The sequence below is a fragment of the Ranitomeya imitator genome, chromosome 9, assembly GCF_032444005.1.
Source record: "Ranitomeya imitator isolate aRanImi1 chromosome 9, aRanImi1.pri, whole genome shotgun sequence".
Classification (NCBI taxonomy): Eukaryota; Metazoa; Chordata; class Amphibia; order Anura; family Dendrobatidae; genus Ranitomeya; species Ranitomeya imitator.
Genome location: NC_091290.1, coordinates 143,800,873 through 143,825,021, shown reverse-complemented (window position 1 = coordinate 143,825,021; position 24,149 = coordinate 143,800,873). Strand labels below are relative to the sequence as shown.

The 24,149-nt window shown below is 45.4% G+C and overlaps 1 protein-coding gene across 6 annotated transcripts in view; it reads right to left on the bottom strand.

Moving 5' to 3' along the window:
* The window catches only part of ZNF536 (zinc finger protein 536), a 626,001-nt gene that overhangs the window by 202,128 nt on the left and 399,724 nt on the right, over positions 1–24,149 (bottom strand). For 5 of the 6 annotated variants that reach the window (XM_069739303.1, XM_069739301.1, XM_069739306.1 and 2 more), the window contains one exon: positions 21,188–22,796. The exons of the other annotated variant lie outside the window; for it this stretch is intronic. In XM_069739303.1, coding sequence (XP_069595404.1) covers positions 22,759–22,796 — 38 coding nt within the window. In that variant the 3' untranslated portion in view covers positions 21,188–22,758. Of the gene's footprint in view, positions 1–21,187; positions 22,797–24,149 lie in introns of those variants that run through there. 6 annotated transcript variants of the gene reach the window in all.

The following is a 24,149-nucleotide window of genomic DNA, read 5'->3' as shown; positions in this document are numbered from 1 at the left end:
GTGCATTGCAGGCCGGTGGACCGCTTTTTTTTGCTGTCTGAGACTCTATTCAGCACTATTTAGCTTCCAAAAATTATAAATATGCTAACGTTTTTTGGTTCTAAATTCTGTACAGCACTATTTAGCATATGAAAAAAAATAGGCCACATATTTGCCAGTGTGGTCTTTCTGTGATAGCCCTCATATAGCTGCGTGCTCCAAGTTTGGGCATTGTAGGCCGGTGTACATCTTTTTTTGCTGTCTGATACTGTAATTCTATACAGCACTATTTAGCATAAAGTTACTTCACATAAAAGCCCCACAAAATTGAATACAGTCTGTTATGTCAGGCTGAGGCCTGCCTGATGTTTCAGTTCGAAAAATCGTAGATTTGCAGGCATACTGATCAGATATTATTTCGCTACTAATAAATATATTTGTGTTGAGGATTTGAAATAGTGCAGTAGTCCATTTAAAATGGGCTAGACAAGGGATGGGGAAGTGGACATGATGATGATGGGGCATGCAGAGGACGAGGCCGTAGCCAAGGTGAATGTGGGCAACAACAAAGACCCACATCTTCTCACTCGACCTTCTGTCTCAGTTTCTAGGGAACCGCAGCACACCACTATTGAAGCCAGACCAGTGTGAAATGGTTGTTGGTTGGATAGCGGATAATGCTTCCAGTCACTTAGCCACCACCACCAACACCATGTCTTCCACACGGTCAAGTCTGAGTAGCCGTGAGTGTGGCCTTGATATTCCTCATTCTGATCCTCCTGCCTCCCAACATACTGAGTCCCCTAAGACAACTGATCCCACACTTGGACACTCTGAAGAGCTGTTCAGTTTTTTATTTCAAGATTCCGGACTCTCTTCCAGTCAACTTCAAGTGGGGACAGATAATATCGCTTGTAGAGCTGCCCAAAGCTTTGACCAGCCCCAGTCACACGAAGGCATTGGTGGGAAAGTGTCACAAGAGGTGGACGATGATGAGACACAATTGCCAGAAAGTCAGGAGGAGCAGGGTGCGGATGTGGAAGACAAGGTGTTGGATGACATAGTGAGTGACCCAACCTGGCAGGAGGACATGCATAGTGAGGACAGCAGCACACAGGGGGAAGGAGGCATATCCCCCAACAGGCAGGAAGATGCAGTGTGGTGGCCACAGACAGAAGGCGTGCATCCGTTCCCCGTAACGCCAACATGAGTGAAGTTGCCATTCCACCTGTGAGATCTTCCCAAGTCTGGTTATTTTTTAAAGACTCTGCCGATAACCACAAACAGGCCATTTGCAGCAACTGCCATGCGCGCATCAGCAGGGGTAGCAAAACAACCAGCCTGACCACCACAAGCATGATCAGGCACATGGCAGCAAAGCACCCGACTTTGTGGGCCAAACTCAAGGCTCCAGGACCACTGCCTGCAGGTTACACACTGCTTCTTCCACTGTTTTGCTGATAAGCCAATCCCCAGCACACCGTGCATGTGAAGATGCCTCTAGCCCTGCACCTGTTGTGGCCCACAGTCAAGCAGCACCATCAGCAAGCCCATCCACGTCCTTGTCCCAGCACAGCATTCAGTTGTCTATAACCCAGTCTTTGGAACGCAAGCGAAAATACCCCACAGGCCACAGTCCTAAATTCTAATATTTTTCTTCTGCTTGCGCTAGAAATGCTGCCTTTTAGGCTCGTTGAGATGGAAGCTTTCCGCAAACTGATGGTGGCGGCCGTCCCAAGCTACTCGGTCCCCAGTCGCCACTATTTCTCCCGATGTGCCGAACTGGCATACACCAGCATGTGTCCCACAACATCACCCTTGCCCTCAACAATGCTGTTACAGGGAAAGTCCACCTAACCACGGACACGTGGACAAGTGCTTGTGGGCATGGACAGTACATCTCACTGACGGCACACTGGGTTAACATAGTGGAAGCCCGGACCCAGTCGGACATTGGGATGGAACACATCCTCCCTACGCCGAGGATTGGTGGTCCTATGTCAATCAGGGTTGTGCCCACAGTCTACAGCTTCTGCACGTCCTCCTCTTCATCCTCCATCTCTGAAATCAACACATTAGTCCGAAGCTGGAAGCACTGCAGCACTGCCTCTGCCAAGCGGCAACAGGCAGTGACAAACCACACAATGCAGAAGAGTTGTGGACAGCACTGAAAGAGCAGTCAGATGTTTGGATGACACTGCTGAACCTACAGCCAGGCATGGTCGTGTGTGACTATGGCTGCAACCTGATGGCGGCTCTGAGGCAAGGTGAGCTCACACACGTACCTTGCTTGTCCCATGTGCTTAACCTTGTGGTTCAACGTTTTCTGAAAAGCTACCCGGAGCTGCCAGATCTGCTCATGAAAGTACGCCATCTGTCTGCCATTTTAGAAAGTCTGCTACAGCTTCAGTCGCCCTTGCTGTGCTTCAGCAGCGTTTGCAGCTTCCATCTCACCGGCTGTTGTGCGATATCCCTACGCGTTGGAACTCTACGCTGCTTATGTTGGAAAAGCTTTGTGAGCAGAAGAGGGCAGTTGTTGACTACCAACATCAACAAGGCCGTCGATATTCAGTTCAGAATCCACACATAAGACCTCAGGAGTGGCCATGGATGTCCGACATATGTACCATCCTCCAAAACTTTGAGGACTGCACCAAGATGGTGAGCGGCGATGATGCCATAATTAGCGTCACCATCCCTCTTCTCAGCATTCTGAAAACCTCTATGCTCACAATTAAAGAGGATGCATTGCAGGCAGAGCATGAGGACATGGAGCATGGAACCATACAGAGGCTTACACTCAGCCCAGCCTCATGTCTTCTCATCGTGGATTGATAGTCAATGAGGAGGAGGAGGAAGAACAGGAGCTACTTTCATGCGCTATAGACGGTACAACAAACATAGCTGTCATACCGTCTGTTCACCGGAGATGGCCTGAGGACTGGGAGGAGGAGGATGAGGAGGAGGAGGACAGCATGGTCAGTCATCCTGTTGGTGAGGACATGGAAGTCTTGCCCATTAGCAGTCTGGCATGCATGGCTGACTTTATGTTGCGCTGCGTTTCACGTCACCCTCGCGTTATAAAAATTTTGGGTGACACTCATTACTGGTTGGTGACACTTCTAGACCCATGCTAGAAGAAGAACTTTCAATCTCTTCTACCAGAGGCAGAGAGGTGTACTAAAATGTTACAGTACCAGAGGGCCCTTGTAGCGGAATTACTTAGAAAATTCCCATGTGAGAATGCTGGCAGCAGACGTCAGAGATTGTCGTACAACCAAGGACTCCAAGCGAGAGAGACAGAAGTACAATCCAGCTCAGGCAGGGGAACAATGGCAAAGTTCTGGGACAGTTTTTTCAGACCCTCCCATCGTGACGCCACAGAGGCAAGGGGTGCTGTCACAAGAAGTGTAATGTTTATGAAGATGGTGAGGGAGTACCTTGCAGATCGTACAAACGTCCTCCATGATTCCTCTGTGCCTTTTAATTATTGGGTATCCGAGCTGGACATGTGGCATGAACTGGCTCTCTACACCTTGGAGGTCTTAGCCTACCCTGCTGCTAGCATTCTGTCAGAGCGAGTTTTTAGTGCCGCTGGTGGAATTATCACAGAAAAGCACATCCACCTGTCAACTGAAACTGCTTACAGGCTGACTCTTATAAAAATGAACAAGGGCTGGATTGGGAAAGACTAATGTACACCAACAAGTGAAACCAGCGAAACATAACCTCAAATACATTCTCTCTTTTGGGGAGGTGTATTCTCATGCACCTCTTCACAACCACACATGGGTATACGCTTCCACATTTGGTCTGTTTGTTGTTATCCTCCTCCTTATCCTCATCCTCATCATCCACAACCACTACATGACCGGGGTGAACGTGCTCTGTACTGTTATAGGCCAGTGAATTTTTGGGCATGGGGGCTGTGATGGCACTAGCTTATTTAGTAAAAAAAAAGGAACCCATATTAGGGAATTGGGCATTACATTACATTGGGCCCACTTCTTAACTCTGTTTCCTGCAATGTGTCCTTTAACTGCCACTAGATCAACAGGGTGAACGTTGCTCTGTACGGTGAATTTGGGGCAAGGGGGCTGTGATGGAACTAGTCTATTTTGAAAAAAGGTACCCCCATTGGGGAATTGGGCATTACATTACATTGGGCCTACTTCTTAACTCTGTCTCCTGCAGTGTGTCCTTCACCGGCTACTAGATCAACATGGTGAACGTGCTCTGTACGGTGCATTTTGGGCAAGGGGGCTGTGATGCCACTCTTTTATTTTTTAAAAAAGGACCCCACATTGGGGAATTGGGCATGACATTACATTGGGCCTACTTCTTCATTCTGTCTCCTGCAATGTTTACTTTAACTGCCACTTGATCACCATGGTGAATGTGCTCTTTACAGTGCATTTTGGGCAAGAGGGCTGTGATGACACTAGTCTATTTTTTTTAAAAAAGGTACCCCCATTGGGGAATTGTTTGGCAGCTCATGCACTGCATTACAAGTCTCAGAGACACACACCACTACATTGGGCCTACTTCTTAAGTCTGTCTCCTGCAGTTTGTCCTTCACCTGCCACTAGATCACCAGGGTGAACGTGCTCTGTACGGTATATTTTGGGCAAGGGGGCTGTGATGGCACTAGTCTATTTTTAAAAAAGGTACCCCCATTGGGGAATTGGGCATTTCATTACATTGGGCCTACTTCTTTACTCTGTCTCCTGCAGTGTGTCCTTCACCGGCCACTTGATCAACAGGGTGAACGTGCTCTGTATGGTGCATTTTGGGAGCTATGAAGGCTCTGGTCTCCCATAGACTTACATCGGGCTCATTGTTCTGGCCGAGTACCTTGAGTATTCCAATCTGCTTGACCTGAGCAATGAGCACCCGAGCATTTTAGTGCTCTCTTATCACTACTCATATCCTAACAGTATGTCTTTGGAAGTGGAGCTGCTCATACTCTGCTCCATTCATTGTTTATGGGACCATCTGACAACACAGAGCTCCGTTATTTCCAGACAGTCCCGTAGACAATGAATACAGTGGAAGATAAGCCTGTGCACCTCTACTTCATTCTTTGTTTATGGGACCATCTGGGAAAGCAGAGCTCCATTATTTCCAGACAGTCCCAAAGACAATGAATGCAGTGGAGGATAAGCCCAAACATCTCTGCTCCATTCAAGAATGGGATGGATCTAGGACACTTGTGCACTGAGCTCTAGGGACCGTGTCATGGTGATAATTACGTGATGTTTTCTAGTACATGGACGTGTCAGAAATGTCCCACAGTGAACGGTCGCCCTCGCCGGTCTCTTGTCTGAGAACACAGAGACTAAAAGCCTTTTGTTCCCATCTCAGAAATCGGTGCACAGCCTGCTGTTGCTAGTGGTTAAGCACTCATGGGGCAGCAGAGGTGTATCTAGGTTGGGCAGCTGGGGCATGTGCCCCAGGCGCAGCCGGCAGGGAGGCGCAGTCAGGCCGCCTAATGCGGCAGTCCCCAGTATCTCCCCGGTGGCTGTATTCTGCTGCCCCCAGGACTGAGAGTCGGCTGCTCTCTGTGCCGACGGTCAAGCTACCAGCCGGCACAGAGAAGCTGCGCTGCAGTGTGTCGGCTCCCAGGGACATGGGCGGACATACCGGGGCCTGGAAGTGGAGGGGGGCCCCTGCAGGGTGGCTAATAATAAGGGCAATCTGGCCCCCGGCCAGATTGCCCTCATGTGCGGCGGGAAGGGAGAGATCCCTGCAGGTCTGTTGCCTACAGGAGAGAATAGCAGCGGAGCTGCAGCAATCTGTCCTGCTTCTTGCCCATGCTTCCTCTCAGACAACAGTGCCTCTGGATGACATCATCATTCAGCGGCCAGCTGTGCCAAAGAGAGGAAGGCGACAGAGATCCTGTGGCAGAGCGCGCAGAGAGGTGAGAGGTGCTGTGTGTGTCCGCATGTTTGTGTGTGTGTGCGTGCATGTCTCGCACTGCGGGGGAATGTGCAGAGAGGTAAATGGTGTTGTGTGTGTGTAGGGGAGGAGAGGGCAATGATGGGGCTGATGAAGGGAAGGCAATGATGGGGTGATGGAGAGGGCAATGATAGGGATGGTGGGAGAGGAGGAAATGATGGAAGTGGTGGAATGGGCAATGATGGGGGTGGTTGGGGAGGAGGAAATGATGGAGGTGGTGGAATGGGCAATGATGGGGGTGTGGGGAGAAGGCAATGATGGAGGTGGTGGAATGGGCAATGATGGTGATGGGGAAAATGCAAAAATGGTGGTGGGGAGGAAATGATGGAGGTGGTGGAATGGGCAATGATAGGGGTGGGGGGAGAAGGCAATGATGGAGGTGGTGGAATGGGCAGTGATGGTGGTGGGGGGAGAATGCAGTGAGGGTTTTGGGGGGAGGAAATGATGGGTGGTGGTGGAAAGGACAATGATGATGGTGGAGGGGGAGAAAATGATGGAGGTGGTGGAATGGGCAAGGATGGTGGTGGTGGTGAAAAGGACAATGATGTTGGTGGAAAGGGCAATGATGGGGATGGTGAGGGAGAAGGAAATGATGGATGTGGTGAAAAGGGCAATGATGGGGATGGTGGGGGAGAAGGCAATGATGGTAATAGTGGAATGGCAATGATGGGGTGGGTTAGAGGACAATAATGGGATGTGGGGGTAGGAGGACAATGAGGGTTGTTGGGGATTGGGATGGGAGGAAGGGGAACTTGTAACAGACTTAGGAACAGGGGGAGGTGGAGGTTGACATTATTATCACTTATTATGTCTAACACAGTCCCCTAGTATAATGCACATACTTATTATGTATAACACAGTCCCTTAGCATATAGTGTGCTCGATTATATATAGCACAGTCCCTTAGTATATAGTGTACTCACTAATTCTGTGTAGCACTATCCTTAGTTACATAGTTTCCTCTGTTATTATGTATAACATCATCCCTTATTACGGACCATCCTCTCTAGTTATATATGGTGCCATCCCTTATTATATAGCTTCCTCTGCTGTTATGTACTGTGCTGTCTCTTACATAGTGTATTCTTGTTAATGTTGTTATTCACAGCGCCCTCTTTTATTACTTAGTACCCTCTCTTTTTAGATTTAAAATGTCTGTTGATGGAGGAGCCAGTGATCAGACGACCAGTTCATTAGCTCCTCCATTAGAAAAGAAGCTTTCCCATGCTCCATCAGCCATCATTACATTATACAGCTAACAAGACAGGACGGTATGTAATAAAAAACAGGGCTCTATATAATCCAATATGCAAGGGACGATACTGTACATAACGAGAGGGAACTGTATAATAAGGGACAGCAATATACATAATAAAGCATATTATATAATATATATACACACATGTATGTGTGTGTGGCAATATATATATATATATATATATATATATATATATATATATATATATCTCTTTGTCGCCATAAAAGGAGGGAGGCCCAGACACATTTCTTGCACAGGGGCCCCAAGCTGTCAGTGTCTGCCCCTGCCCAGGGATCAATTGTACTCGCATCTTACAGAAACGAGTAAAATTGAGGCTCTGACTGCCAGGTCAGAGCGACGTGAGCAGCATGATCAGATCATGTGATCACACTGCTAATGTCACTCACTCGCCGCTGCAGAGGTGAACACTGGTGATAAGTGATCCAGTGGAGCTGAAGACACCGAAGATAAAGTGCCGGGGGGGAGAATTTGAGTGGGGATGTGGGGATTTATTATGTGTGGGGAGAATTTGAGTGGGGATTTAATGTGTGTCGGGAGAATTTGAGTTGGGATGGGGGGATTTATTATGTATATGGACAATTTGAGTGGGGATAGGGGGATTTATTATGTGTGGGGAGAATTTGAGTGAGGATGGGGGGATTTGTTATGTGTGGCAAGAATGTGGGTGGGGATGGGGGGATTTAATGTGTGTCGGGAGAATTTGAGTGGGGATAGAGGGATTTATTATGTGTGTGGAGAATGAGTGGGGATGGGGGATTTATTGTGTGTTGGGAGAATTTGGGTGGGGATAGGGGGATTTATTGTGTGTGGGGAGAATTTGGGTGGGGATAGGGGGATTTATTTTGTGTGGGGACAATTTGAGCGGGGATAGGGGGATTTATCATGTGTGGGGAGTATTTGAGGTGGGATGCGGGGATCTATTGTGTGTGGGGATAATTTGAGTGAGGATGGGGGGATTTCTTATGTGTGGGGAGAATTGGAGTGGGGATGGGGGTGTTTAATGTGTGTGGGGAGAATTTGAGCAGGAATGGGGGGATTTATTGTGTGTGGAGAGAATTTGGGTGGGGATTAAGGATTTATTTTGTGTGGGGACAATTTGAGTGGGGATAGGGGGATTTATTATGTGTGGGGAGAATTTGAGAGGGGATGGGGGGATTTATTGTGTGTGTGTGGGGATAATTTGAGTGAGGATGGGGGGATTTATTATGTTTGGGGAGAATTGGAGTGGGGATGGGGGTGTTTAATGTGTGTGGGGAGATTTGAAGTGGGGATGGGGGATTTAATGTGTGTTGAAATTTGGAGTGGAGATGGGGTTATTTATTGTGCGTGGGGAGATTTGTAGTGGGGATGGGGGGATTTAATGTGTGGGGGAAATTTGAGGACACAAAATGAAAATCAAAGGGAGATGGGGCATATATGAGGAAAAAGTACAGTGGAATGGGGGGCATGTGTGAGAAAACAGTACAGAGGAATGGGGGGCATGTATAAGGAAACAGTATGGGGAAAGGGGGCATGTACGAGGAAACAGTATGGGGGAATGAGGGCATGTATGAGGAAACAGTACTGGGGAATGGGGGTCATGTATGAGGAAGCAGTATGGGGGAATTGGGGGGCATATATGAGGAAAGAGTATGGGGGGATGGGTGCAGACAGTATGGGGAGCATACTGGGGACTGTATGCAGACACAGTATGAGTAGCGATGTGAAAAATGTATGTGGACACAGTATGGCGAGTGATGGTGATGGGATCTGTGCAGACACAGTATGGGGAGTCAGGTGAGCAGGCAGTATAGAAAGTGAAGGGGTAAATATATGAGGAGACAGTATGGTGAACAGGAGGGATGTGAGAGGAGACAGTATGAGGAGGGAGGGTAATAGTGTGAGGAGACAGTATGGTGGGGGAGAAAAGGGAGTAGGCACAGAATAGAAACTGAGTAGTGGAGGTGTAGAATGTGGGGACAGTGTAAGGGCACAGCCAGAAGGGGACAGTATACCAAGGAGGGGATGTGTGATGAGAGTACATTATAAATAATGGGCCATAGGGGGGACACAGTGTGAGAGGACCATATGAAGAGGGGGCCGGTATGGAAAGGAGAGGTCAGTGTAAAGAGCATGTATCATAAGAGGGACAATGTGGGGGTCATATTTTATGCAGACAATATAGTGAGAGGCAATTTTTTTATTCAGGAGCATTATAATGACACTTATATCTTTAAGGCTATCATGTGGAGATTTTCTGCAAAAGAGCAGAGAAGATGGAAGTCTGCTGAGACGGCTGTGGATGCGAAAACTCATCATGGGGTCTGGACAAGATGAAGAAAAGAAGAACGGCTCCAGAGGCCACGTCATCTATAAGGTACCTGGATGTAAATGTTATTTGTGATACTAACTAATTCTCATGTTTTTATTTATGTTAGGAGCATTAAAGGGGATATCCAGGTTTGTAATGATTCTGCAGTCATTCTTTGTGACTGCAGACTTCTGAATTATCACAGTGCGCACTGCACGCTGTCAGGATTCTCTTGTGCTGGCGATTTACATACATGCAGCCATGTGCTGACTAGACATGTGTGGCCTTGCTCAATGAAAATGAACTGAGCGAGGCCGGGTACATCTAGTCGGAATGTGGACAGAAGTATACAAATCACATGCTTGTGCTGACATGACTTTCCACTGGCAAGGGAGAATCCTAAAAGTGTGCATTACATTAGTTGTGAGAATTCAGAAGCTGCGATGCCAGGATTCAGCTCTGCAGGATCCAGTAGTCATCACATGGACACTTCACTCATGCGATTTTCATACTTAGGGTCTTGTGACGAGTTTCTCTTCTGCTTCTCTCAGTTGTTCACTGAACATTAAGAGCATTAGGGAGAGGAGCTTGTGGGTACATGACTAAATGTGAAAATCGTATATGTCCTTGGGGGGGGCACCAAAATGAATTCTTGCCCCGGGTGCCAGAAGACCTAGATACACCTCTGCGGGGCAGCATGGTAACACTGTTGCTTTATTTTTCTTGTTGCAGTTTTCATTGGTTCAGCTCTGACCAAGAACAGTGAGATTCCTCCTCTCAGACATATCTCAGAATATGAAATCAGTGACCAGAAGGGAATCTGGTCTTCCTTTTCATGACCTGTCAGTGGGTACTGATAGGCATGTTGCTGACCTAGCCATCAATTCTATGGTGGCTTAGTGGTTAGCTCAATTACCTTTCAACACTTGGGTCGTTAGTTTATTTCTGACTAAGGTCTGAGTAATTCTACCTCTCAGTGGTACTTTAGAAATTGCAAGTGGACCCGCTCTAGTTTTTCATGACCTTTCGGTGGGTACTGATAGACATATTGATGACCTAGCCATCACATACTTCTCAGGCAGCATGCTGGCTAAGTGGATAGCTCAATTACCATTCAATGCTTGGGTCTTCAGTACAATTCTGACTGAGGTTGGAGAAATTCTACCTCTTAGGCCGGAGTCACACTACAGCGAGATACGGCCGAGTCTCTCAGGTTAAAAATAATCTCTGGCTCCGGCACTCCAGAGCGGAGCGTGTGGCTCCATGTATTGCTATGCGGCCGCACGCTCCACTCCGGAGTGCCAGAGCTTATTTTTAACCTGCGAGACTCAGCCGTATCTCGCTGTGTGTGATCCTGGCCTTAGTTGTTCTTTAGAAATTGCAAATGGACCTGCTCTTGCTTTTCCTGATCTTCTAATTGGTGCTGGTAGTAATATCAGTGACTTTGCCAAAGGTTATTGTTTGAGCAGCATGGTGGCCCAGTGGAAAGCATTGGTGCTTTGTAGCCTGAGAGTCCAGGGTTGTAGTCCCACTGTGAGCAATAGCAAGTGGACCTGCTCTTGCTTTTCCTGATCCTCCCATAGGTGCTGGTAGTAATATCAATGACTTTGCCAAAGATCATCTTCTGAGCAGCACGGTGGCCCAGTGGAAAGCGCTGGTGCTTTGCAGCATGAGAGTCCAGGGTTCTGATCCCACCTTGAGCAATTGCAATTGGACCTGCTCTTGCTTTTCCTGATCTTCTCTTTGGTGCTGGTTTTAATATCAATGACCTTGCTAAGGTCATCTTTCAAGCAGCACCATAGCCCAGTGGAAAGTGCTGGTGCTTTGTGTCATGAGAGTCCAGGGTTCTAGTCCCATTGTGAGCAATTGCAATTGGACCTGCTCTTGCTTTTCCTTATCTTCTCATTGGTGCTGGTAGTAATATCAATGACTTTGCCAAAGGTTAACTTCTGAGCAGCACGGTAGCCCAGTGGAAAGGACTGGTGCTTTGCAGCATGGGAGTCCAGGGTTCTGATCCCACCATGGACGACATCTGCAAGGAGTTTGTATGTTCTCCCCGTGCTCAATTGGGTGGCCACCCATGCGCCAAAGACATACAGGTAAGGTCCAGTGATGGAAGTGCTGTGGCTAATGATGTGTCACCTGAGCAGCATCCAGGAGGGCTGCTTGCCTGCCCCCCCCCCTTTGGGCAAGTATTCTGATTGGATTAATGTTCTGACACAATTAGTAACAAATTGATTTGTATATAAGCAGCTCAGCACAAGCTGAGCTGCAAAAAGCTGTTTTTGGACTTAGGAAAAATTTTCCCCCTTTCCTAAGTATCTTTTTAATAAATCCTGATTTTACTCCAATCCTCAGAAACACAGGATAGGAGCTGGTTACCTGATTGACACAGGTAACACCACAGCACTTCCATCACTGGCCCATACCTGTATGTCTTTGGCGCATGGGTGACGACCCACCTGAGCACGGGGAGAACATACAAACTCCTTGCAGATGTCGTCCATGGTGGGATCAGAACCCTGGACTCCCATGCTGCAAAGCACCAGTCCTTTCCACTGGGCTACCGTGCTGCTCAGAAGATAACCTTTGTCGAAGTCATTGACATTACTACCAGCACCAATGAAAAGATTAGGAAAAGCAAGAGCAGGTCTACTTGCAAATGCTCACAGGACTAGAACCCCGGACTCTCATGCTTCAAAGCACCAGTCCTTTCCACTGGACTATAGTGCTGCTCAGAATCTAAACTTTGGCAAAGTCGCTGATATTACTATCAGCAACTATGGGAACATAAAGAAAAACTAAATTGGGTCAATTAGCAATTTTCCAGGGTGGGATTAGAACCCAGAACTCTCAGGCTGTAAAGCACAAGTGCTTTCCATCAGGCCACGGGGCTGCTTCAAATCCCACCATGAGAAATTGCAAATGGACCTGTTCTAGTTTTTCCTGATCTTCCCATTGGTGCTGGAAGTAATATCAATAACTTTGCCAAAAGTTATCTTTGGAGTAGCATGGTAGCCCAGTGGAAAGCACTGTTGCCTTGCAGCATGAGAGTCCAGGGTTCTAGTCCTACTGTGAGCAATTGCAAATGGACCTTCTCTATTTTTTCCTGATCTTCCCATTGGTGCTGGTAGTAATATTAATGACTTTGCCTAAAGCTACTTTCCGAGCAGCACGGTAGCCCAGTGGAAAGGACTGGTGCTTTGCAGCATGCGAGTCCAGGGTTCTGATCCCACCATGGACGACAACTGCAAGGAGTTTGTATGTTCTCCCTGTGCTCAGGTGGGTTGTCACCCATGCGCCAAAGACATACAGGTACGGTCCAGTGATGGAAGTGCTGTGGTGTTACCTGTGTCTATCAGGTAATCAGCTCATATCCTCTGTTTCTGAGGATTGGAGTAAAATCAGGATTTATTAAAAAGATACTTAGGAAAGGGGGAAAATTTTTCCTAAGTCCAAAAACAGCTTTTTGCAGCTCAGCTTGTGCTGAGCTGCTTATATACAAATCAATTTGTTACTAATTGTGTCAGAACATTAATCCAATCAGAATACTTGCCTAAAGGGGGGGGACAGGCAAACAGCCCTCCTGGATGCTGCTCAGGTGACACATCATTAGCCACAGCACTTCCATCACTGGACCTTACCTGTATGTCTTTGGCGCATGGGTGGCCACCCAATTGAGCACAGGGAGAACATACAAACTCCTTGCAGATGTCGTCCATGGTGGGATCAGAACCCTGGACTCCCATGCTGCAGAGCACCAGTCCTTTCCACTGGGCTACCGTGCTGCTCGGAAAGTAACCTTAGGCAAAGTCATTAATATTACTACCAGCACCAATGGGAAGATCAGGAAAAAATAGAGAAGGTCCATTTGCACTTGCAGGACTAGAACCCTGGACTCTCACGCTGCAAGGCAACAGTGCTTTCCACTGGGCTACCATGCTACTCCAAAGATAACTTTTGGCAAAGTCATTGATATTACTTCCAGCACCAATGGGAAGATCAGGAAAAACTAGAACAGGTCCATTTGCAATTTGTCATGGGGGAGATTTGAAGCAGCCCGATGGCCTGGTGGAAAGCGCCTGTGCTTTACAACCCGAGAGTTCTGGGTTCTAATCCCAACCTGGAAAATTGCTGATTGACCCAATTTAGTTTTTCTTTATGTTCCTATAGTTGCTGGTAGTAATATCAGCGACTTTGCCAAAGTTTAGATTTTGAGCAGCACGGTAGCCCAGTGGAAAGGACTGGTGCTTTGCAGCATGGGAGTCCAGGGTTCTGATCCCACCATGGACGACATCTGCAAGGAGTTTGTATGTGCTCCCCGTGCTCAGGTGGGTGGTCACCCATGCGCCAAAGACATACAGGTATAGTCCAGTGACGGAAGTTCTCTGGTGTCAATAAGGTAAACAGCGCCTATCCTGTTTCTGAGGAACATCAAGATTTATTAAAATGGTACTTAGGAAAGGGGGAAAATTTTGCCTAAGTCCAAAAACACCTTTTTGCAGCTCAGCTTGTGCTGAGCTGCTTATATACAAATCAATTTGTTACTAACTGTGTCAGAACATTAATCCAATCAGGATACTTGCCCAAAGGGGGGAGCAGGCAAGCAGCCCTCCTGGATGCTGCTCAGGTGACACATCATTAGCCACAGCACTTCCATCACTGGACCTTACCTGTATGTCTTTGGCGCATGGGTGACCACCCACCTGAGCACGGGGAGAACATACAAACTCCTTGCAGATGTCGTCCATGTTGGGATTAGAACCCTGGACTCCCATGCCGCAAAGCGCCAGTCCTTTCCACTGGGCTACCGTGCTGCTCAGAAGATAACCTTTTCCGAAGTCATACATATTACTACCAGCACCAGGAAAAAACAAGAGAAATTTCCCATTGTGAGATTTGAACACTGGACGCCCATGTTACAAAGCACCAATCCTTTCCACTGGGCCACCGTACTGCTCAGAAGATGACACTTGCAGAAGTCATTGATATTACTACCAGCACCAGTGGGAAGATCAGGATAAACTAAAGCTAATCCATTTGCAATTTCTCATAGTAGGATTTAATGCAGCATGGTGGCTCAGTGGAAAGCACAGGTTCTTTGCGGTGTGGGAGTTCTGGGTTCTAATCCCACCATGGGAATCTGCTAAAGGACTTGCTTTAATTTTTCCTTCTCATCCCATTGGTGCTAGTAGTATTATCAACTAGTTTCCCAACGATTATTTCCTGAGCAGCACGGTAGCCCAGTGGAAAGGACTGGTGCTTTTCAGTATTGGAGTCCAAGGTTCTAATCCCACCATGGATGACATCTGCAAGGAGTTTGTATGTTTTCCCTGTGCTCAGGTGGTGTGCCATCCATAGTCTAAAGACATACAGTTAGGGACCAATGACTGTGGCAAATGATTTGTCACCTGTGCAGCATCAAGGAGGGCTGCTTGCCTGTCCCCTTTTGGGCAAGTATCCTGATTGGATCAATGTTCTGACACTATTAGAAACAAATTGATTTGTTTATAATCAGCTCAGAGCAAACTGAGCTGTGAATAGGAATTTTTGGACTTAGGAAAAAAAAATGTAACCTAAGTCCAAAAATTCCTGTTCACAGCTCACCTTGCACTGAGCTGCTTATATACAGATCAGTTTGTTGCTAATTGTGTCAGAACATTGATCCAATCAGGATACTTGCCGTTCACAGAGCTCGTTCACACAGGCCGTTCACACAGGCCGTTCACACAGCTCGTTCACACAGCTCGTTCACACAGGCCGTTCACACAGCTCGTTCACACAGCTCGTTCACACAGGCCGTTCACACAGCTCGTTCACACAGCTCGTTCACACAGGCCGTTCACACAGCTCGTTCACACAGGCCGTTCACACAGGCCGTTCACACAGGCCGTTCACACAGGCCGTTCACACAGCTCGTTCACACAGGCCGTTCACACAGCTCGTTCACACAGCTCGTTCACACAGGCCGTTCACACAGCTCGTTCACACAGGCCGTTCACACAGCTCGTTCACACAGCTCGTTCACACAGCTCGTTCACACAGGCCATTCCAAATTAGAAACAAATTGATTTGTATATAAGCAACTCAGCGCGAGCTGTGAATTGGACTTAGACAATTTATTTATTTTTAAACCTAAGTCCAATTCACAGATCTGCTCACGCTGAGCTGCTTATATACAAATCAATTTACTAATTGTGTCAGAACATTGATCCAATTAGGACACTTGCCAAAATGGGTGTTTTTACTGATGTTCCTGTTGCTGGTAGTAATATCAATGACTTTTCCAAAAGTTACTTCCCGAGCAGCACGGTAGCCCAGTGGAAAGGACTGGTGCTTCGCAGCATAGGAGTCCAGGGTTCTTATCCCACCATGGGAATTTGCAAATAGACCTTCTCTACTTTTTCTTGACTTGACCTTCCCATAGGTGCTGGTAGTAATATCAATGACTTTGACAAATATTATCTTCTGAGCAGCACGGTGGCCCAGTGAAAACCTCTGGTGCTATGCAGCATGGGAGTTTGGTGTTCAAATCCCACCAAGGGGAATTGCTTCAGCTTTTCCTGATCTTCCTATTGGTGCTGGTAGTAATATTAATGACTTTGACAAAGATCGCCTTCTGAGCAGCACGGTAGCCCAGTGGAAAGGACTGGTGCTTTGCAGCATGGGAGTCCAGGGTTCCGATCCCACCATGGACGACATCTGCAAGGAGTTTGTATGTTCTCTCCGTGCTCAGATTGTCGGCCACCCATTCTTGAAAGACATACATATAAAGGCCAGTGATGGAAGTTCTGTGGCTAATGATGTGTCACCTGTGCAGCATCTAGGAGGGCTGCTTGCCTCTCCCCCCCTTTGGGCAAGTATCCTGATTGGATAAATGTTCTGACACTATTAGCAACAAATTGATTTGTATATAACCAGCTCAGCACAAGCTGAGCTGTGAACATGGTTTTTTTGGACTTAGGAAAAATTTTCCCCCTTCTATCCATATCATTTCAGTAAATTCTGACGTTCCTCCAATCCTCAGAATAGGAGCTGTTGACACAGGTAACACCACAGAATGTCCATCACTGGCTCCTACCTGTATGTCTTTAGAGCATGGGTGGTCACCCACCCGAGCACGGGGAGAACATACAAACTCCTTGCAGATGTCATCCATGGTGAGATCAGAACCCTGGACTCCCATGCTGCAGAGCACCAGTCCTTTCCACTGGGCTACCGTGCTGCTCGAAAAATGACCTTGGCAAAGTCATTGATATTACAACCAGCGCCAATGAGAAGATCATGAAAAGCAAGAGAAGGTCCACTTGCAATTTCTCATGCTGCAATGCACCAGTGCTTTCCACTGGACCACCATGCTGCTCAGAACGTAAACTTTGGCAAAGTAATTGATATTACTACCAGCACCAATGGGAAGATCAGGAAAAAATAGAGCAGGTTCTTTTGCAGTTGCTCATGGTGGGACTAGAACCCTAGATTCTCATGCAGCAAAGCACCAACGCTTTCCACTGGGCTACCATGCTGCTTGAAAGATATTCTTTGGCAAAGTCATTGATATTACTACCAGTACCAATGGGAAAATCAGGAAAAATTAGAGCAGGTCCATTTGTGATTTCTAAAGTACAACGGAGAGGTAAAACTACTCCGACCTTAGCCAGAATTGAACTAAGGACCCAAGTGTTGAAAGGTAATCAAGATAATCACTGAGCCACCATGCTGCCTGAGCGTTATGTGATGGCTAGGTCATCAATATGCTTATAAGTATCCACCGACAGGTCATGAAAAGGAAGAGCAGGTTTCATTTGAGGTCCCTGATTTCAGTTTCTAAGAGGAGAAAACTCATTGACCTCAGTCAGAGCTGAACTAAGAACTCAAGTGTAGGATGGCTATGGCAGTAACCACTGAGCCACTGTGCTGCCTGAGTGTTTATTTTTGGCCAGATCATCAATATGACTCTCAGCAGTTATGGGAAGGTCAGAAAAAAACTAGAACAGGTCCCATTACAATCACTGACTACAATTTCTAAAATATACCCGAGAGGAGGTTTCTCATTGTCCTCAGTAATAGTTGAACACAGGACACCAGCATTGAACAACAGCAGTGCTAACCACTGGGCCATCATGCTAGCTAAGCACTAAACTCTGGGTAAGTCATCAATATGACTCCCAGCACCTATTGGAAGGTCAGGAAAAATAGACATAGCTGCCCAACACATCTAACCAATCTGTTCATTGATTTCAATTTCTAAAGTGAGGTGGAAAACAGGGCCAGCCTGTCCATCTGGCAAATGCCAGAAGGGCCTGTGTGGTCATGGGCTGCCTTGTCTGCTATGTTGTTAACAGAATCAGTGTTCTCAAGATACCCATACTGTTAAGAGTTGGGTATCATTAGACATATTGGTCTTGTAGAAAATCTTCCTTTCCTCCATCCAGGGTAATATTGGTAATATATCCCATCTGGTTTAAGGGGACGGGGACAACATGGGCCTGTTTGATTTCAAATGCCAGGGCTGATTCAGCCCCAGTCTGCATCTGTCAATAATAAATAAATATATATATATATATATATATATATATATATATAGCTCTGGCAAAAATTAAGAGACCACTGCAAAATTTTCAGTTAGTCTGATTTTTCTCTTTATAGGTATATTTTGGAGTAAAATGTAAATTGTTCTTGTATTCTATAAATTTCTGACAACACATCTCCCCAGTTCCAAGCAATAAATTTAGCATTTATTTTCTGAAAATGAGAAATGGTCAAAATAACAAAAAAATGCAGTGCTTGCAGACCTCAAATAATGCAAAGAAACAAGTTCATGATCATTTAGAATCAACAATACTAATGTTTTAACTCAGGAAGAGTTCATAAATCAATATTTTCTGGAATAACCATGATTTTTAATCACAGCTGTCATGCGTCTTGGTATGCTTTCCACCAGTCTTTCACACGGCTTTTGGGTGACCGTATGCCACTCCTGGTACAAAATTTTAAGCAGTTCCTCCTTGATGGCTTGCGACTATCCATCTTCCTCTTGATTACATTCCAGAGGTTTTCAATGGGGTTCAGGTCTGGAGATTGGGCGGCCATGACAGGGATTTGATGTGGTGGTCCTTCATTCACACCTTGATTGACTTAGCTGTGTGGCATGGCGCATTGTCCTGCTGGAAAAACCAGTCCTCATAGTTGGGGAACATTGCCTGAGCAGAAGAAATGAACTGTTTTTCCAGGACAACCTTGTGTGTGGCTTGATTCATACGCCCTTCCCAAAGATTAATCTGCCCAATTCCAGCCTTGCTGAAGCATCCCCAGATCATCACCGACCCTCCACCAAATTTCACAGTGGGTGCAAGACACTGTGGCTTGTATGCCTCTTTAGGTCTCTGTCTAACCATTAGACGTCCAGGTGTTTGGCAAAGCTGAAAATTAGACTTGCAATACAACAAACACACTGGCGCTAAGCTGAACACCCAAAAATGAAGCTGCAGGCACCTGGGCGGACTGTGTGCAAACCCCTGCCAAACAAGAACTTAATCAGTAAAACAAAAAAGAGGTGCCGCGCTGCACAAAGGCTATATCCGCGTCGTAAGTGAGCTCCAATGTCCTACCTCACAGACGGAGGCTGGTGAATGTCCTGGGTCAGAAGGTGGCTGCCGTAAAAATATATCCTCCGTGGTATGAGAGGGCTGCGGCGTCAGCAGAGCATAACTCAAAAGGGAGCGTCCTCCCGTAGTACAATAGTCCCCTGTATGCTCGCTGCTGGAGATCCTGGCTGGCCGCCTCGGCTGATGGCGCCGCTGAACAGTAGCGAAGCGAAAAGGGGGCATGGCTAAACAGTGACGTCACCAGTCCGTGAGACGGATACTAACTGGGGCTGAGACGGACACTGACTGGGGCCAATCCCGATGCATTTCGAGGGTACCGACCCTCTTTCTCAAGGTATGGCTGTCCTGCCTAGCACAATCCAAGTCGCTGTTATTCTCACCCTCTGACGTGGCCCACTGTCCTTGGCAGTGCAAGTGGCAGGTTCTGGTGCCAAAAATGCTATGCGAGAAGGACCTTCCATGACGTCATGGTCATGTGCCTGCAACGTCATCACAAGTCCTGCGCTCATACCAACCCTGGGACCGGAAGCTGCCGCGTGCACCGCACACAGGGCCAGGACTTCAAGAAGCCCTCGGAAGGTGAGTATATGTTTATTTTTTATTTTAAGTCTTTTTTAACCACGCATATAGTGCCCACATATAAAGTGGCCAGTGTTATATACTGCGGGGGCTGTGCTACATACCGCGTGGCTGCTATATACTATGTGGGCTGTGTTATATACTGCGGGGGCTGTGCTATATACTGCGTGGCTGCTATGTACTGCGTGGGCTGTGCGTGGGCTGTGTTATATATTACATGGCCAGTGTTATATACTGCGGGGGCTGTGCTATATACTGCATGGCTGCTATGTAATGCGTGGGCTGTGCTATATATTACGTGGCCAGTGTTATATACTGCGGGGGCTGTGCTATATACTGTGTGGCTGCTATGTACTGCGTGGGCTGTGTTATACATTACGTGGCCAGTGTTATATACTGCGGGGGCTGTGCTATATACTGCGTGGCTGCTATATACTGCGTGGGCTGTGTTATATACTGCGTGGCCACTGTTATATACTGCATAGCCTGTATTAACACATCGGGTATTCTACAATATGTATGTATGTATGTATATAGCAGCCACATAGTATATAGCACAGGCCACATAATATTTGTCTGCTATATACTACATGGCTCCTATATACTACGTGGCCTGTGCTATATACTATGTGGCTGCTATATACATACATACATATTCTAGAATACTCGATGCATTAAAATCAGGCCACCATCTAGTATATATTTATTAAAAAATATATACAATTTAATTTTTATTTATATACATGATAAATATAAATAAAAATAATACAACAAATATAATTTCTTATTTTTTTAATTTACTTTAAAAAACAAAACAAAACAAAAAAAAAAAGTATATATATATATATATATATATATATATATATATATATATATATATATATATATATACAGCTCTGGCAAAAAATGAAGAGACCAGCACATCAAAACCCTCTCATGGCCGCCCAATCTCCAGACCTGAACCCCATTGAAAACCTCTGTTATGTAATAAAGAAGATGATGGATAGTCACAGTGACAGACTGGTGGAAAGCTGCCAAGACGCATGAAAGCTGTGATTAAAAATCATGGTTATTCCACAAAATATTGATTTCTGAACTCTTCCTGAGTTAAAACATTAATATTGTTGTTTCTAAATGATTATGAACTTGTTTTTTTTTGCATTATTTGAGGTCTGAAAGCACTGAGGTTTTTTTTGTTATTTTGACCATTTTTTATTGCTTGGAACTTCGGAGACATGTTGTCAGAAGTTTATAGAGTAAAAGAGCAATTTACATTTTACTCAAAAATATACCTATAAAGAAAAAAATCAGACAAACTGAACATTTTGCAGTGGTCTCTTAATCTTTGCCAGAGCTGTATACTTTGTATAGTTTATTTGCGCTTTAAAGTAACTGGTCAGTGTTTAGCTTGCATGGTCATCTCGCGATTTGGTTATGGACTTTCTACTGCAAAGAATTGTTGTATGGATGTTAAAATAATGAGAAGATCAACCAGGCTGAATATCAAAGCACTTTATACAACAAAAACACAAACAGGTAGTAGCTTACACATAAAAATGTACAAATGTGCTACTCCATTTGGATGGAGAAAGCAAAGACCGTTAGAAGTCAGCATGCACAAGTCAGAAAGTCCCAGGCTGGCTATATTCTTGACGAGGATAACGGAAGCTTCAGGTCACATTGCTATGATGACATTAGCTGGAAATCTTTGACATCAAGGACTTATGCTCCACCCGATCTTCCAGCTCATTACTGCTGGTCTGTGCAGCGTATCATATAGGATGACATCATTGATAGGAACCCCATCTCAGTCTTAATGTGTTTCATGCTATTGCCCCTCCTCAGACGACCATGATTGTTCATGTTCCTTCTGACTATACATACCCTTCTAGGATAGCTCTATGTATCGCCACTGTTAAACTTTATAATACATAATAATATACAATAAAAATACAAATACATCATAATATACAAACAGCAACACATTGATCTGAAAAAAGGTGTAATATCAAAATCACCTCTCAGACCTCCAGGAAACTTAGCCAGGGTATAAGTAAGACTCCACTACTGTCCATTGAAGATATTTCCACCATCGGTCGTTCTGCTAGAACCACGTCTATGGGTTTGGCCACCCACAATCGTTATACTCAAGGCGTCTGGTTGGTGCACACATCGTCTTTTCCGTTAGCTATCACTTTAAATAATATAATACTCTGGTTCCAGTTTCCTTTTGGTTATTCCGATGTAATATAGATTACACATACAGCAACCAAGGTGAACAACAGCAAATTTATTATTACCACTACAGGAACCATGTATTGTATATTTTCTAAATGGACCATCAAATTTTTTATTATGCATTAGTGTAATAAATTGATATTTCTCACAATTAGTTACATTGTTAGTAGGTCTTACGGGATTATCTGGATGTGCAATTTTTAGCTAAATTTAAATATTTTAATATTTTCTTTAACTACAAGACAGGCGATAAAATCTGGAGAATTCGATTCTTTAAAACAGAGAAATGTAACCAAAAAAATATCCATCTCCGTGTACTAATAATACCCTAATTCGACATCTACACAATGTTCCTAAATCATTAGATTTTTGCCACTTGCGAACAATGATGTAGAACCGTAAACACTGTATATCCGAGAAACCCTTGATCAGTGTATCCAAAGAGGAAGAAAAAAAAACGCTAATAATTTAAGAAAGTCTGCCTGCTTAAAGAAGTCTCAAATGTCTGTTACCGTATTTATTGAAGAATAGCAGCGGGTTAAGTTTATTTACGAAGGTTCGGAATTACAGAGTCCGATGAGAGTTACCAATAGCGAATAATAAAAGCCATCACAAGTGATTCATCTCTGACACAGAGGTCTAAATGTAAGCTTGAGAATGGTAGGAATTAGAGATTCTAAGGAAGGAGCGTAAGACTCCTCGGGTTGAATTTTTTTTGCTTTGCCACAGCAGAAGAAAATCGTCGATGTACCTCTGCCACAGAACCCTATGAGACGGAGGTACATCAAAGAGACAAACCATCTCTCAGTCCAATATACAGAATAGCAAAACTAGGTGCAATCAGGGTCCCCATGGCCGTCCTGGTTGTCTGCAAAAAGAAAACAGAATCAAAAAAATAAATCAAAAACAAAACAATGTAACAAAATACCTAAAATGTTTACCATTTGCATGAAACACATCAAAACTGGGGTCATTTGATGTCGTCCTTTGTGACAAAGATACACAGACAAGCAATAATAAGTTATCAAACAGGGTACAGAGTCAGATATCTAGTCCTTCGATGTCCTGAAGTCCCTATCCCCGATCTTTGTTACAAATATATTTAGTACCTTAATGTATCTTCCAATTATTTCACTGGATTTCTTGCATTATCGGATTTCGATTCTGCGGTGGAAACCCATGAAACCAATGGTGACGTAAGTAACTGTCTATTTACTTTGTCTATGTGCTATGTATTTTTGCTATGCTTTAAACTGCAGGAGTGCCTTTTCACTATGTTAGCAGGTAATCAAATATTAAGAGTAGGACACGGGGCGGTGGCAGTATGACTTAAGCACCACCGGCAATTGGCCATTGAAGTGGATGGAGTTTTGGAAGCACAATCTGGACCTACTCTTAATGGGTAGAAGTTAAAAAGGTTATCCACTACCTACCATCAATGTCTGATTGGCCTGGGTCCGACACCCAGCACCCCTGCCGTTTCATCTGTTATCGGTAGCGGCGGCTGGAAGTACTCACTTGAGGAGCTGGCCGTCTTATGATAGTAGCCGCCGCTGGATACTACACATCTGCTACCTATTTGACTTGGTCCCTTTGAAACTACTGGGTACAAGGTGCTGGGGCAAAAGACCACCATATATAAACCGCGTAAATAAGTGGCCCCATGTAGGACAATTATGGCAAATCAATGTGCAATTTTTGGAGTTTCTAGAAGGAATGAGTAGAGAGCATTTCCATTCATGTCAATGATCCATTAGGCCTCATACTCAAGAAAAAATGCTAGCCACAGTCTTGGGAAACGAGCCCCAATGATGTGCACTGCCGCGACTGGAGAGGTGACCGCTCTTATCTTTATTTCTTCTATCGCTCCAAAAACTGCCACATGGATAAATATCGCAGATGGGACATCGCATTTTTCCCTTGACACGCCAAATCTCATGGAAGTTGACACAACACATTCTTTTTTCCCAAAGTGAAATTAGGATGAGTCTGTAAGATCCTCACCAAGAATTACGACCCAAAATGACAAAGGAATGTAAGATGAATGCAAATATCTTCCAACTTTTACACAACTGAATCCGATAATGGGTAAACTCAGGAAGAGGGGGGAAAAAAATGCTACATTTGCAAGTGCAAAACAAAGACTCGGTGTCGTCTTTATAAATTGCGCCACTTGGGTGAGATAAAAGAGTGCGGTGCTTTACTCTGTGTTACGACCGCG